The sequence below is a fragment of the Globicephala melas genome, chromosome 4, assembly GCF_963455315.2.
Source record: "Globicephala melas chromosome 4, mGloMel1.2, whole genome shotgun sequence".
NCBI lineage: Eukaryota > Metazoa > Chordata > Mammalia > Artiodactyla > Delphinidae > Globicephala > Globicephala melas.
In genome coordinates, this window is record NC_083317.1 from 86,083,165 (window position 1) to 86,098,448 (window position 15,284).

Below are 15,284 nucleotides of genomic sequence, written 5' to 3' on the forward strand. Positions count from 1 at the left end.
GATCCTAACCAATAAGTATGTTAATACCTTTATTTTCTGCAGAGCATGGAAAATACTTTAGCAGTTATAGAACATTTAACAAATAATGTCAAAGAAAAAATATCAGAGAAGCAAGCTTACACACTTCAACTAAGGAAAGAAACTGAGGAGCAGAAGCCAAAATTAGAGAGAGTAACTAAACAGGTATTGATAACTTTTAAAAACTGACCTGTCATATTTATATTTTTTTGGAGTTCCAAATGGTAACCCCAAATCCTCCTTCACCCATTAAAAAATATTAAGTTCTAGAAAACAGGTTTAAATAATAACTGACTACTGTTGACCAACAGTGTGCAAAACTCATCAAGGAAATCCGTCTTTTGAAAGACACGAAAGATGAAACACTAGAAGAACAAGACATCAAACTTCGTGAAGTGAAACAGCTTCACAAGATCATTGATGAAATGTTAGTTGATATCACAGAAGAAAATGCTGAGATTGGTATTATCCTTCAAACATACTTTCAACAGGTAATAAGAGTATCTTCTAGTTAAATATATTTCTTAAACATTTCACAAAAAAATTTATGGTATTCATCATAAAGTGAAGTCTAATGAAAAATATTCTAAAATGCAGTGGTACTGACTGCTATTGACTATCCTTCCAGAGTGGTTTAGCACTACCTACGGCTAGTACTAAAGGGAGTCGTCACAGTTCTAGATCTCCTTCCCAGACTTCACTGGTATCAGCAAGGTAAGTGGAAGGAGAAAACACCGTCTCCTTACTTACTTACCTACAACTCTCACAGCTTCCATCCTAAGTGAACTCAGCTACTTCCACATGCTACAGCTATGGCATGCGTCAGTGTCACATACACAGAAAACAGCCAGCAGGGCAGGACTCTTTCCTTCTGACTTCTGGTGTTATTTTCATTTTGGCATAAGTGCTTTGTGACTAGCAGCTATCTCAGTAGGATAAAGCAGGGTGAGATTTTGGAGGGCACATTTAGCATGGTCATCCCTGAGTATGGGGAGAATTTATTAAACCATAAAAGGGCAACTTGGTTGTACAGACTTATTATTAAAATCCATTGTAAAATCTTCAGGAGTCAGAATTTTATTTATGCTGCTTAATTTTGCTAAAAAGGAAATTATTCTTTACTTCTGCAGTTTAGTTTTATACAGAATTCTATCATCAAGTAGACATTTTGTCAACACAGCAGCCATATTACTTTTCATTACTCTGCGAAGAGATGTCATGAAAGGATTTCCTAAGACAGTGCTTAAGTAAAACAAAACAAAAACACTTTCTATGTAAACACGGTGAGCAGCCACTTGAACATCCCAGTACTTTCATAAAAATATATATTTAAAAATCTTAGTATTTACAGTTGTATGGATAGTTACCACCACTTTATCCTGTCAATAGGCCCTTCACTTTCTTTTTGGTTTAAATTATATAACCTATCATATTAATTACTCTTGCCAGCACCCAACTTCCCATGCCTGTTTTTGTTACCTTTTGTTTAATGATTTTTGCAAACTTTTAATACCTAATGATTTTATCTCTAAATTGGTTATAGTTGAAAACATTTTTCATGTATCAATAGAAATATATTTGTTGAACTATTTTTCTACTGGTTTGAAACTTTATCAGCTTTTCCTTTCTAAACTAATTTCTTGATATTACTAATGGTGATGCTTTTAAAATTATTAGCACTATTAATAGTATATCTTTTTTGATCTCTTTAATTACTTGTGGGATTATGGCATCTTTTGCCATTAATGAGGGGGTCTCTACTAAAATAAAAATTTTGAATTAAGTTACAGTAATTCTGGTTTTATTCTAGGTCATCTAAGAGTACAAGTACTTCTGCTTCTCAGACTTCAATTAAAGTATTAGAGCTGAACTTCCCAGCCTCTTCACTAACTGGCAGCACTTCTAGACCACCTAGTGCTAGCAGTGGCTCCAGTAATGGTAAAAGCAAAAAGAGCAGCAAATAAACATTTTAATCTCTCTTTTGAACAAATTGTAAACACAAAACCAAAAATCTCATAATTTAAAAATAGTATATCCCACTCTATGCTTTTGGGTGCCTTATACTGATATACAGGCCTACTGAAATAGTGTTAGAAATACAATATGACCAGACAAAAGTTTTATCCAGTGGAAAATATAAAAACTGTTAAAAAAAAAGTCAAGCTATTTGGGTCCAAATAAGCCAAAGAAATGTTTAATTTTCTTAGCTTTTTGCCTACTATTTTTTTTCACATAGAAGGAAAGCAGTAAGAACAGATTCTTAACAAGGATATGTGTTATACAAGCATAGGGTTATGATATTTTCCACTGTTATTTTGTTTGTTATATCTCTTTTACCCTGGAAGATCCTGAATTTAGGTTTTATTAAAAGAAACATACTTCCCAGACTTTGGGGGAAGAAAACTGTTAGCTTCTTCCTTTAGTATAATTAAAAAATTTTTAGTCAAAAAATGGCATTACCTCTCCCCTCCCCCCACCAAGAAAACAACTGATAGGAAAGAGAACCACTGTATCAATAAAAGTGCAGCTTAAATTTCTAGGAAGTAGTCCATTCTGATCTTGAAAGAAGTCAAACACATTAAAGATTTTGCTCTCAAGATACAACCAAGAATGTGTTTTCAAGATTTCCTTGATTTAATAAACAATTTAAAGAAAGCTAAGCGTAATTAGATTTGCAATAGGAATTCCATAAATTTGCAGTGAAGGTAGACTACCAGATTAAGAATGTTATTTCAGTCAATACTTTATCATAACATGTGCCCAACAGTTTGAACTCCTGAAGTATGACTATGATGTTATAAAACTGGTTTTCAAATAAATTTATCAGGATCTATGAACCTAAATGAGTATTGTCTCCTTCAAACCTTGGAAAAAAATATTTGTTATACAGACAATTGTCATTGTTTAGAACTGTCACTTGCAATTCCTTCTGAAAGGCAGTAGTGGTTTCTCCTGATCACTAGAATATTTTATTATCATTTTTAGTAATAGCCAGCAAAAGGCATAGCCAAGTCCAATGAATAAGATGGGTAAAAAGCTGAATATTGTTTCATAAAACACTGTTCTGCTAAGTGAGATTTATAAGATCTAAAAACTGATTGATCTTATGGTCACTTCAAATGTTCAGAGTTCTCATTCTCTGCCCTTTTTTACTTTGTAAATTACTTGGAAGTTGAAATATTAAACACTGTATTCTATGAAGGCAGGAATTGTATCTTACTAGTTCTCTGACCTTGGGAAAGTTACTTTATGCTTTTTTCCTCATTTGTAATATAAAGACAGTAAGAGTTATCTATATCAAAAGTTTATTGAAATAATCAGATAATATATACAAAGTGCACAGGGCCTGATACATCGGAATTGCACAGTAACTTCTACCTATTATTGAGTCACCAACCAAAGCCTAGCACAGTATTTGTGGAATGGTTAGGTTCTCAAGCCAGCATGCAAGTCTACATTTAACTCTTAAATAAAGTAATAGTTCCAAGTTCAGTGTAATAATGTTAAATGGTGAAACAAGGGATCAACCCTATTATCTCCAAATCTAGAGTTATCCTAACATTCACCTGCTGTGTTAGAAAGTCATCTACTTATGCAAACCAAGATACTGCCTGGGTACGTACAAACTATAGACATATAATGTTCAGGGAAAAAAAGTGCTGAAGATACCACTAGGGATTCTTCACAAGTAAATCTCCAATAATATATTTTTTTTCTGTGATGGGTTTCCTGAATATATCCTTATAAATTGTCTTATATAATCTGCTTAATATATCCCAGGAAAGAAGCTTTGGGGAAAATGGAATTTCTAAATTCAGGCAGGCTGTTGTATAAGATACTAACCTAATTTTTTGTAACTGAATGTAACATTAAGCCATAAAAACGCTTTGGAAAATGACAATGCTGGTTGATAGTGATGCTCAAAGAGATTTTATTAAATAAAGTGTGTGTAAAATCCTGAAGCTGTGCTAGCAATTCCTAAAGGTCAAGGCGTAGTATGTCAAAAGAGTTTCCACTCTAAAAACACCACTATGTAGGATTACATAGGGATGATACCAGAACTATTAATACACAGAAAGAACTAGGGACTCTTTTCAGATAAATTTCTTGGTGCAAAGACTAATGCCCAAGTGACTGACTGATTTCTACTGCCATTACCTATTGTTTTTGACCAGAGTTTCTTTTTCTGTTCCATTGCAAAACAAATTTTAGCTTTTTCATTAGGCTCCCATCACTGAAGTCTGAAGGTCACAAATAGTACACATCCAGTTATACTAACTTTTGGTATTTTACTGTTGGCAGAAACTCCAAGACAGAACAAGGACTGTCTTCTTCCTCTATCATTCTCTGTCACTTAGACCTTTGTAGATGGATACTCACTACCCTCCAACCCACCCATCCAGTGTCATCATGAGTTGGAAAGATTCTAAAGCCCATTATAAACACCTATGACTTCTATTTATATCTATCTCTATCCCTATTTATACTGTTTTCAATAATTCGAGGAGGATCCTTATGATCCAAGTCCATTCCTTCTTCAGCTCTAGTTGCTGAAATTTATTCTAAGCCCAGGCTCTGTCAGCCTAGTCATTTATTCAGACTCTAAGAAAGGAGGTATCAGAGGAGAGGTGTTAAGGAAGAAAAGCAGAAATGCAGGCCAGCTCTAGGCTATTCAGAAACAGGCCCAGTGCCTTCCCAACTGGACACTTGCAATACTAGGACAGTTTCCTAACTTCCTTTCCCGTAGTGGAAGACCAGATTTATAGTGTGTTTCACTTGCCACTGCTGTTTTTGCTAAAAGAACTCTTTCCTACTCTGATCTATTTTTGCCTGGAATGTAGTCTCTTAAGGTCTTGCCAATATTTAAAGAAATTTCTTAGTGCTATATTGCTAGCAAGAAGGGGGGAGAAAACGAGAAGTAAGTAAAATGGGCCCCTAGTCAACTTTCATGGCTTTATTCCTAAGGTACCTGTTAAACAGCTGATACATAAACCATTTTAATTAAATCAGGGTTTAGAGGTCAATTAGACAAGACAGATAATCTACCATTTTAAGATAAAAGTTATGCAAAAAACTTAATATTTAAAAATGAATATAAAATGGTACTTATGAAACATTCAAATATATTTGTTTCAAAAGTCAAGAGCTTTTAATTTAACAGAGGAGAGAATGAAATAAGTTTTCATAAAAACGATCCAAGTGTTCACTGCACAAATTTAATATTCTCTCAAACAGCAGGATAAGGTGGACCCAAGAAATTCTCACACACCATAATACAATGAAGAAACAATACTTTGAGAGTGTTATCTTCAGGTGAAGAAGTTTAAATCATCAGAGTAAGAAATAACTGTACATAAACATACACAAGAAAAGCCTGAAAAAAATCAAGCTATGAAAAGGGGACCTACAACTGAAACAAATACTTTGAGGATCGCTATAAAAAGCACTTGATTTCTGTAGTCTCTACAAATAAAATAACTGCAGGAGCAGATATTTCTGCACTGGACTGTTATTACTAAAAGACCAAAACCTTTTATTAAAAGCCTTTAGTGTTAATGGTGCTGATCCCCTTGGCATATTAATTTTTTGGCTTATTTCCTTTTTCTTTCTCAAATGCAGCTATCTGATTAAATATATTGAGTAAATTTTGAGGTAAATTTTTTTTAACTCCACTTTCTGAATGCTCTTTGCTACTCAGTCCCTCTTCTGGAACCTCTGTTTTAATATCCTCCTCATAATTACCCTCTCTTTCATATTCTCCTTGATTTTTATTTAATTGATATCTTTGCTCACGTCTACTGAAATCACGTGATCCAGAATAAGTGTATTTTTTATATTTTTCAACTGACTTCCAAGAGTAGTCTGAGCTTGCTGGTGAAGTGGAATATCTCATGGGACCTGGCTCCCACCTTCTATAATGTTCTTTTCTTCCTTCTGTATCTTTCTCAAATTTTCTATAACCATAAATTTTTATCTTGTCCTCTGAATTCCTATAGAAGGAATCTGAGGAATCTCTTCTACTGGAAAAATGTCTTTCTGATTTATGTGGCTTTTCTGTTTTGCTACTACCTGTCTGAGTTTTATAGCTATTATAAAAATCTCTTGGATCTTCAGACCTACCTCCAAAATCATCCGGAATTTCAACTGAAGATGAAGAAAGAGGGCATCTATCTTTTTCTTTTACCTGTTTCTTTTGATATGGTAACCTATCCTGCTTTTCCAGTAGTTTTTCCACTTCTTGTTTTTGGTTAAGAAAAGATGCTGAAGTATTGGCTGGAACTGGGAAGCACTCATCTTTCTTATTCTGATCTATCTGATTTGAGGATGCCTTAGCTGAATGCCTTTTGGAACTTCGAGAAGACTCTGAGCGATTCCTCTTATGTTTCTTATGCCTTTTGTGACCAGAAGAGGAAGAGGATGAAGAAGAAGAAACTGATTCATCAGCAGAAGAAACACTTGAAGAGGAAGAAGTTGATTTTCTTCTTTTTTTCTTTAGCCTAAAAAAATGTAGTTAACTCATCAGATATGTTGAGTATAAAAGTGTTTAATTATCCATAAAGATTTTAGTTCTATTTTATTCTAAAGATTTTCATAAAAGTTGTGGCTTAGATAAGGAATTATAATAATAATCCTAGCTACCACAAGATCCAATTTTACCATGTCATGACTTTTGGAAAAAAATACTTGTGTAGACAGTTGTCACTGTAAGCAAATCCATCATTTCTGAAAGACACAGTGACATTTCCCATATTACCTTAAAAATTTAAGACCATATGAATACATAAAGGAGAGAATTGAGGTTTTATATTTGGCTACCTCTAGTTAATAGTTTTTCCACCTCAGTACTATTAACATTTTTGGCCAAATAATTCTTTGCTGGGAGGGTAGGGTGGTGGTGGGGGAATCCTACATCATTGTAGAAAGTTTAGCAGCATCCCTGACCTCTATCCTCTAGATGCCAACAGTACTCTACCAGTTATGACAACCAAAAATGTCCTCTGGGGGACAAAACCGCTCCCAGTTGAAAATTACTGCTCTAGTTCTAAAAAATTTCTCCCTAAAATACAGATAATTAAAATGACTTACATATTTTAATTCTAAGATTAAATTTTTCTTTTTTTTTTGCAGAATTCTAGCCTTCCATTCCACTTTGCTTTATCTCTTTTATAGAAAAATTTATGGTATACATACTTGCTAAGAATCATTGATTACAACTTGAAACACTTTTATGTTTTACTTACTTTACCTCCCATATGGCACTTTGGTTCAACTCAGTACTTGCTTTAAGTTTAAGAATACTGAATATCATAGTTTACCTTTTCTCCTCTTTTAAAAGCTTACGTAACTTTTCTGCACTTGTTTCTATTTTCCTTGTTTTCTGCTTTTCTTCCTTTTCAGCTTGTTTTTCTCTTAATTCCAAAGATTTCTTTTACAACCCAGATATCGGAAAAAACCACACGTTAAAAATAGCAGAACATATAAAACCCAGTTTTCAAAAGACCAACCCCCCAACCAGAAACCAAATGTGGTATACCCAAATCACCATATATCCAGCATTAAACAAATATTTTTAACATATAAAAATTAATCACACAGGTGTTTGGCATTAATCATTGGAACAGCCAGAACAGTATTGAGGACCAATTGCAGTTGGTATTCCATGAAAAAAGGGGAAGCCATTGCATCGAAACCCATGACCCAGAGTGCAAGAAAGGGAAAAAATAAAATACATGAAAAATTATTAAAAAACATTAAAAATTTAAACAGGACACAAATTTTATAAATAAAATTCAAATAAAGAAATTCCATTAAGATGAATTGAGGGGGAAATCACCATGTTCAAATACAAACCATTTAAAAAATAGCACAGCCCAGTTGGATGCATGATTATATAAGAAATCATTTTCCAGTTTGAGGATGGGGATGAGCAGCACCAGATGTCACAGACACAGCAGCAATGGTCCAATTCAGAAGAAAATGCATGAGAAAACATCATCATCAGTATTACAGGAAAAGACAGTTTAAAATATTTCTCAAAAAGGTTTTTTAAAATTGGCTCAATTACAGTAACAATACTGAATTCTGTAACCACCAGGAAAGCTCACTACAAGGACAGTTCTCAAATCCACATACCAAATTTAGGCAATGGGAATCTTCTCACAGGGCTATTTTTACTTTTGAGTATTAACAAAACTATGAAGCAATGTCAAACCCAATTAAGAAAAGCTATTATCTAAAAAACTTTTCATAATGCCTTAATTAAATGATCTAGAATAGTTTTCCCTAGAAAAAAGTTAAGTTTTGGCATTAATTTCAAATCTCATTAATATTTCTAAGAGGAAATAAAGAATCACCTGCATATATTTATGAAGCTTCTGCAAAGCATCCTCTGCATCTTTAAAAGTTTCATCCAAAGCCAAAGCTTTCTTATAGTAACTTTCAGCATTTAAAAACTTTTCTTCTTCTTCTAACCTAAATCAGAAAGGAAAATTTAGCTTTTTTTGGGTAAAAATTAGAAGTCCTCAAATATGCATATAGGGCAGAGGCGTATATGAGAGAATTTATTAGGGGAAAACCCACGTTCAGCAAATTATTTTCTTTTTTTAAATAAATTAATTTATTTATTTTACTTTTGACTGTGTTGGGTCTTCATTGCTGTGTCGGGCTTTCTCTAGTTGCAGGGGCTACTCTTTGTTGCGGTGCGCAGGCTTCTCATCGCGGTGGCTTCTGTTGTTGCAGAGCACGGGCTCTAGGCTCGCAGGCTCTAGAGTGCAGGCTCAGTAGTTGTGGCGCACGGGCTTAGTTGCTCCGCGGCATGTGGGATCTTCCTGGACCAGGGCTTGAACCCATGTCCCCTGCATTGGCAGGCGGATTCTTAATCACCGAGCCACCAGGGAAGCCCAGCAAATTATTTTCAAATTGAACAACACTTAAATATTGTGCTTTTACAGCTGTTTTTTTTTTGGTAAAAAGACAATATAAAACCACATAAAACAAATCAGAAAAACTGAACTCAAAGATACAGAGAACAGATTGGTGGTTGCCAGACGTGGGGGTGGGGGGGGTGGGGGCAAAGTAGGTGAAAGTGGTTTATCTTATAAACTTCCAGTTATAAGATAAAGTCCTGGGGATGTAATGTACATCATGGTGATTATAGTTAATACTATATTGTATATTTGAAAGTTGCAAAGAGAGTACATCTTAAAGTTCTCATCACAAGAAAAAAAAATTTAACTATGTATGACGATGGAAGTTAACCAGACTTACTGTGGTAAATACTTCACGATATTTACATATATCTAATCACATTAATGCACATAACCTGAAACTAATATAAAGTTATGTGTTAATTATATCTTAATTAAACAAACAAAAATACGAATAGGAATCTATTACTGATAACTAAAGCCATACTGTAGGTCAAGCATTGGCATTTTAGTATAATACGTGAAAACACATGATCAACTGATATCCTCTGTAAATTTATTATGATCTTGAGCTTTAGTACAGAATTATATAGGCTGGCTTTTCCTAGTAATTTATGAAGAATTTTCCTTTCTACAGAAAAATTTTCCCAGAAAATTCACTGCTAAAGTTGGAAATACCAAGGCATACGTGTATATCACAACCAGCCTGTAGACAGGATAATTATTAGATGATGTTCACAAGTCTATGTTGTGAAAAATGAGAATTAGAAAGTTTAGATACACAGCAGTGAAAGGGTTTTGCAAAATATTTTCAGGTTTTGGAAAGTAGGAACAAGTAATTACTATAAAACAAATTTAAAAACCAGTGGGTTCAATGGAATCACTCGTGTCAGACTGGATGAGGGGAGTAAGGGACGAAAGACGATCAACATTTTTGGCCTGGATGATGGAATAGATGGTGTTGTCATTCACTGAGCTAAAAATCACCAATATGTGAAAAATGAGACAACCACATTTAAGTAGGTACTAGCTTATGTACCTAGTGAGAAAGTAAAAAGCTGCTCCAAACACTTGGGTCCAACTAGAAGTTCGTTATCAGTTAAAAACAAATATTACAAAATTTCATTTATATGGAGTTCTGGAATGATCATACAAACTGGAATGATCAGGCAAATTCATGAAACAGAAAAGAGATGATTCTATTTAAAAAATTAACAGCAAAAAAATGCTATTAATCATAAACTGGTCTTTAATTATTAAAGCAGACTGTTAGCAAATTATTTATATTTGTATTATGTTTCTTCAAAATATTTTATAAATTAGACTAGTCTATTAGTCATTAAATATTTATGATAAAACTACTATGCCAAGTATTATGCCAGTATCTCAGGACAGTAAGATAGGTTATAGGGTTTGTTCTTAATGTTTTGTTCTTCGTTTAATCTAAGTTTTGTGGATTTCACTGGACAAAGTAGAGCAATAAGCTGAATACAATAGTGAAATCTAATTCACAACTAACTATAGAGTTCTCAACTTATATTTCTGGCATTATAATTACTAAAATGATGAAATGAATTAGAAATTTCTGTCTATTAAACAAAAACTTCTAGTGTATGTCCAGGAAAACAATATTTACCTAATTTCTTGTATCTTTACATTTATATTTCTGTGTAATGAAAATATTCAGAAAACTGAAGTCAAGACACTAAAATATCTCCAATCTTAAAGAACCTAAGTAATAAGGAAAAAAAGAACTAGAAAATGTATAGAGGACTATATTTAAAAAACATTTTCAACCAAAATTGAAACTAACAGTGTCTGAACTGAGTTAGAGATGCTATTTCCTTATGTTAAGTTCAAGATTTTATCGTAGCTGGTTGAATATTAGATCTCTGCTGTTTAACAAAATCTGACACTTACTGCCCTCCTCTTTCTACAAGGGTCTGGCAGAGATATTTTCTTGCATTCCTGTGAGTTGGACAGTTTTCCAATGCAAGCTCAAAATCTTCTATTGCTTTGTTCAGACTTCCTTTTGTTGCATATCTATAGATATGAGACAAAATTAGAGGAATTTATTTTGTGAGCTATTCATAAATCTTATACACATTTACCTTGTAAATATTCCTTAAAACCCATTATCCACTTACAATGCTCCACGAGCTACCAAAGCTTCCACATTTTGTTTATCTATTTCCAGAGCCTTATTGTATTCATTCATAGCATCCACATGGCGTCCAACCTTAAAATAATCAACTCCAATCTTCACACTAAAAAGGTGTTTGTAAAGCATACATAACAAATATTTCACAGAATATCCAAACAAAATGTCAGCACGAATAAAATTTTAAAGCAAATCAAATTTGGTTAATATTTAGTCTTTGATATTCTCAATATAACTAAGAAGTATTGTCTTTGGATAATTTCATAACAAATACTTATGAAATCCAGATATCGATATACTAATTCCTTTTTAAAAAAATTAAAAATATTGGCTAAAACTTAAATCTTTAAAGTTTACAACATAACACCATTTACACCTTTAAAAAAGCTAATGTCAAAAAGGTATCATTTAAATTCATTTATAAACAAATTTGGTCTTAAAGATGACATAAGCATGCTTGCCTTAACCTAACTTTTAGACTAATGTAAGTGTTGAAAGACAGTCTTCATACCATTTTAAAGCCCAAGATGCAGACTGCTTCTTTCTTAATGCAGAAGCAAAATCGTCTTCAGAGAAATTTTTGCTATTAAAGAAAATAAAAGTCAAACTGTAAATACTTTTTAGGGTAACTATATCTCTCCACCTGACAGATAAAAACTGAATCCCAAGCAAGCAATTTGTATTTTATTTACAAAGCAAAATTCTTGAACTCTCAGGAATGACTATTATTGTTAAATATTATTTTTTTCTGCATCTTTTTCTGCATCTATCTGGTCACATGGCACACATCAATCACTGATAAAAGACTCCATTCCAAAAAGAGGGGATCACCTAGTTCATTCAAACATTGGCAGCAAGCTTAGGATAATTGAGTATTTTCTTCAGTTATGCAGCTTTTGACTTCAGCACCACTGACCTCACCACTTAATATAATAATCTGATTTACTATACCTTTGCAGGCCTCGCATTAAAGATGGTGGATTAGATTCATCTATTCCTAGTTTTCCTAAAAGGAATTCAACTACTCCTGGATTAACAAATCCCAAAGAACTCTGCATGATATTCTCATAGGAGTCTGAAGAATTGCTATTTAGTTCAACGCTTCTCCTTAAAAAAAAAAAAAAAGTCACAACAAAAATATAAAAATGATTAACATGATTAGCATGTCCCATTTTAATTAAGGAAATAACATTATCACATGGGATTTAAATACTCAAACCATTTTTGTACATGAAGGTGTGGCAATAATGACTTGGTTCCTTTTGCCAAGTTTGAAGAAATTTAAGAGTTATAAAAATAAAATTAGCATATTTTGAAATAAGAGAAACTACAATTCTACTTTGTTAGAAGTTGGGCAAAATTTGCTATTTTTTAGCAAAGAAATTGTTTTCCAATTAACTTGTTGAGACAATGTGGATAAATTACCTGTAGTACAAAGGAAGTTCTTCGGAACTAATTACACCTAATTTAATACCAGATAGGTGTGGTGGAAGAGATGAGCTATATAGAGATACAGCAAGCTTTTCATGATATCTGTCAATATCCTTGATTCCAGCTTAAAAAATAAGAAAATTGAGTTGATTAACAAGGCAATGCAAACTAACATAAATATGACAACCGTTACTTTTTTATTAATATGATGAAACTGATTACCTCGAACAATGTCACCAGTTTGGTAATATGATAAAGGATCCCCATGGTTACTGAGAGAAGGCACGTCTCTTAGTGGACATAGAGCCTGCAATGAGAAGTATTGTAAAACACCAGACATTCTATTCTTTGGTGAGAAGTGTCTTCTTTTATTCTAGCTGTTCAGTATAAACAGCTAATAGCTGACAGGAACATTAAGAAAACAACTAGCACCCTAGAGTCTAAATTTAAATAAGGACTTTAATAATTTCTGTGCCTAAACATAATAAAACAAGTTTTCTGGTTCAGGTCAAAAACTAAAATCTCATGAAATTTGCAATTAGTTTTAGAAACCACATATAAGTATGGATGATGAAACAAAAAATTATTTTGTGCTTGTTAAATATAAAACTAAAAGCTTGTCCAGAAAGTAGACCGGCTTCATTGCCCAATCGGGTCTGTCCTAAGCTCTTGGCCGTACATCCTCCAAAAAAAAGTTTTAACCAAGGATTCCCTCATTCCCCTGTCTGTAGGTGGAGGGCGCAGAAACTTAAAAAGGGACAGCCGCGGCTGATACACAAGTCCAAAGGATTTTAGCTAAAGAATCCGCGCCTCTGTGTTCCAAAGAAAATGAAATGTGAATTCTTCAAAGTTTAGGTCTGTTATCCAGTTTGTGATACCTTCTTCCCTTTCTACCTGCCTTAACACACAGTAAATATCTAACCTTTTAAATTAAAGTGACATACTATTTCAAATTTAGGTCTATTCACCTTGGGCAAAGCATCTTATTATAATGTACAAACCACTTAATTTAATTATTGTAAATGCATATTGAATAAATAAGAATTTGTTTCTAAATTATCCACATACAAGTATCTAATACTAAATAATTAAAGACATGTTCAACTAGAAGAAATAACCCCAGTCTACTAATCAATCTCACCATCTCCACTGATATCTCTTTGAGTGTTTAAAAAAGGACCCCACCCCTGCCACCCAAAGGGAGCAAAACCCCCCAAAACTAGAAATGGTGCCGGAAACTGTAAGTAACTCTATTACTGCTGATTATTTTTTAAAAAGAAAAGGTGCTTTATATTTATACTTTTTACTTAATACTTATTTACTTAATTAATTAATTCTCAAAACTAGGTCTGTAGGGTACACTTAATTACAACTGGATGCAAAGACATAAGTTTTGCATTGAGATGACATTTTATCCAAAACAGAAACAATCAAATAACTGAAAAGTGAATAACTTACTGTGATTTCTAAGTGGGATATATCTCTCATAATGCCACTGCCTAAACAAATCAACACCATGAAAAACCCAAATTCCCGAATGGAACTAATTCTTCCAATCACTATATCACCACGCTCAATATCTCGAAAAAAGAGCTCTCTCCGGTCCATACTAGGTATCTCCATGAATTGCTCTAAAGGTGGCATGACTGCATAACGCTCTGAAAAAATAATTAACAAAATTACTAACAATAGTTTTGTGTTCATCTGAAGTGCTGTTAAACCAAACCGCAATCAAACGACTTTAAGATTAAACTCACCTTCATCGTCTTCATTAACTTCAGAAGTTGTAGGTGCATCTGATTTCCAGGAAACTGCAAAAAGCAGATCCGCTTTTTTGGAAATGAATTTTTGTATTTCAATGTTTTCAACTTTCTTCTCTTTTCTTAAAAAGAAACAAAATTTATGAAAACTGGTTTACCTGCAAAACCTTTTAGTAAGTCCAAGCTTCTGCTCAGGGCTTTTTCATCGCCCAATCGGGTCCGTCCTAAGCTCTTGGTCGTACATCCTCCGAAAAAAAGTTTTAACCAAGGATTCCCTCATTCGCCGGTCTGTAGGTGGAGGGCGCGGAAACTTAAAAAGAGACAGCCGCGGCAGATACACAAGCCCAAGGGATTTTAGCTAAAGAATCCGCGCCTCTGGTAGTGCAGTACCAGATTTAAAAAGTTCAGCCCGCATCCTGCATTGCCCTCACACCAGGAGTGGGCACCCTCCTCCATCCTGCCCTCGGAACTAGCGCCGCAGTTCTCACGGGCTCACGGCCTCGGCTCTGCTCCTTCAGGACTCAGCCGCCCGACTGCGGTAGTGGAGCCCGCAGCTGCCTCCCCTCCCCCGTCTCGCAGCGGCGCCGCCGTCCCATTACCTGCCCTGTAACTGCTGCTGGGGCGCCGGGCCCCGGGCAGGCTCGACCACCGACCCCAGGAGGCTCCGGAAGTGCGGATTGTCCTGCTGTTCGCTCCTGAGCAGGGAGAGCAATGACGGCCCGTGGAAATTCAGTGACTGCCGCATAAGGTCCCGGTCCATGGCTAGAGACTGACGGGCCCAACGACCGGGGGTTGCCAGCCCCCCGTCCCGTGCCCACTACTTCAGCCCGATGGTCCGGGAGGCTGAGGAAGCAGCCAGGAAGCCGCCGGAAGCAAACACCCAGACACTTCCCCACAGGAGCCTCCCGGAAGTGTTCTGGAGCCGCCGCCAGCGGCAGTGCCGCGGAGCTCAGCCTTAGTCTCGCGGAGCTCAGCCTTAGTCTCGCG

The 15,284-nt window shown here is 34.8% G+C and overlaps 2 protein-coding genes across 6 annotated transcripts in view; one reads left to right on the top strand and one right to left on the bottom strand.

The window, feature by feature from the left end:
- CCDC39 (coiled-coil domain 39 molecular ruler complex subunit) overlaps positions 1 to 2,849 on the top strand; it is a 46,607-nt gene extending 43,758 nt beyond the window's left edge. The window contains exons 17-20 of the mRNA XM_030862884.2: positions 43 to 183; positions 330 to 509; positions 647 to 732; positions 1,829 to 2,849. Coding sequence (XP_030718744.1) covers positions 43 to 183; positions 330 to 509; positions 647 to 732; positions 1,829 to 1,982 — 561 coding nt within the window. The 3' untranslated portion in view covers positions 1,983 to 2,849. The remainder of the gene's footprint in view (positions 1 to 42; positions 184 to 329; positions 510 to 646; positions 733 to 1,828) is intronic.
- Positions 1 to 15,238, bottom strand: part of TTC14 (tetratricopeptide repeat domain 14) — a 33,055-nt gene extending 17,817 nt beyond the window's left edge. For 2 of the 5 annotated variants that reach the window (XM_030862932.2, XM_060298383.1), the window contains exons 1-12: positions 14,897 to 15,238; positions 14,295 to 14,419; positions 13,996 to 14,195; positions 12,760 to 12,844; positions 12,532 to 12,661; positions 12,058 to 12,213; positions 11,618 to 11,689; positions 11,093 to 11,212; positions 10,866 to 10,988; positions 8,373 to 8,490; positions 7,335 to 7,444; positions 6,139 to 6,515 (exon numbers count right to left, since the gene is read on the bottom strand). In XM_030862932.2, the coding sequence (XP_030718792.1) occupies positions 6,139 to 6,515; positions 7,335 to 7,444; positions 8,373 to 8,490; positions 10,866 to 10,988; positions 11,093 to 11,212; positions 11,618 to 11,689; positions 12,058 to 12,213; positions 12,532 to 12,661; positions 12,760 to 12,844; positions 13,996 to 14,195; positions 14,295 to 14,419; positions 14,897 to 15,057 (1,777 nt within the window). In that variant the 5' untranslated portion in view covers positions 15,058 to 15,238. Of the gene's footprint in view, positions 1 to 4,957; positions 6,516 to 7,334; positions 7,445 to 7,869; positions 8,491 to 10,865; positions 10,989 to 11,092; positions 11,213 to 11,617; positions 11,690 to 12,057; positions 12,214 to 12,531; positions 12,662 to 12,759; positions 12,845 to 13,995; positions 14,196 to 14,294; positions 14,420 to 14,455; positions 14,586 to 14,896 lie in introns of those variants that run through there. The other 3 variants (XM_030862927.2, XM_030862919.2, XR_009563765.1) reach the window with 3 other exon arrangements.
- Positions 15,239 to 15,284: the final 46 nt, after the last annotated feature.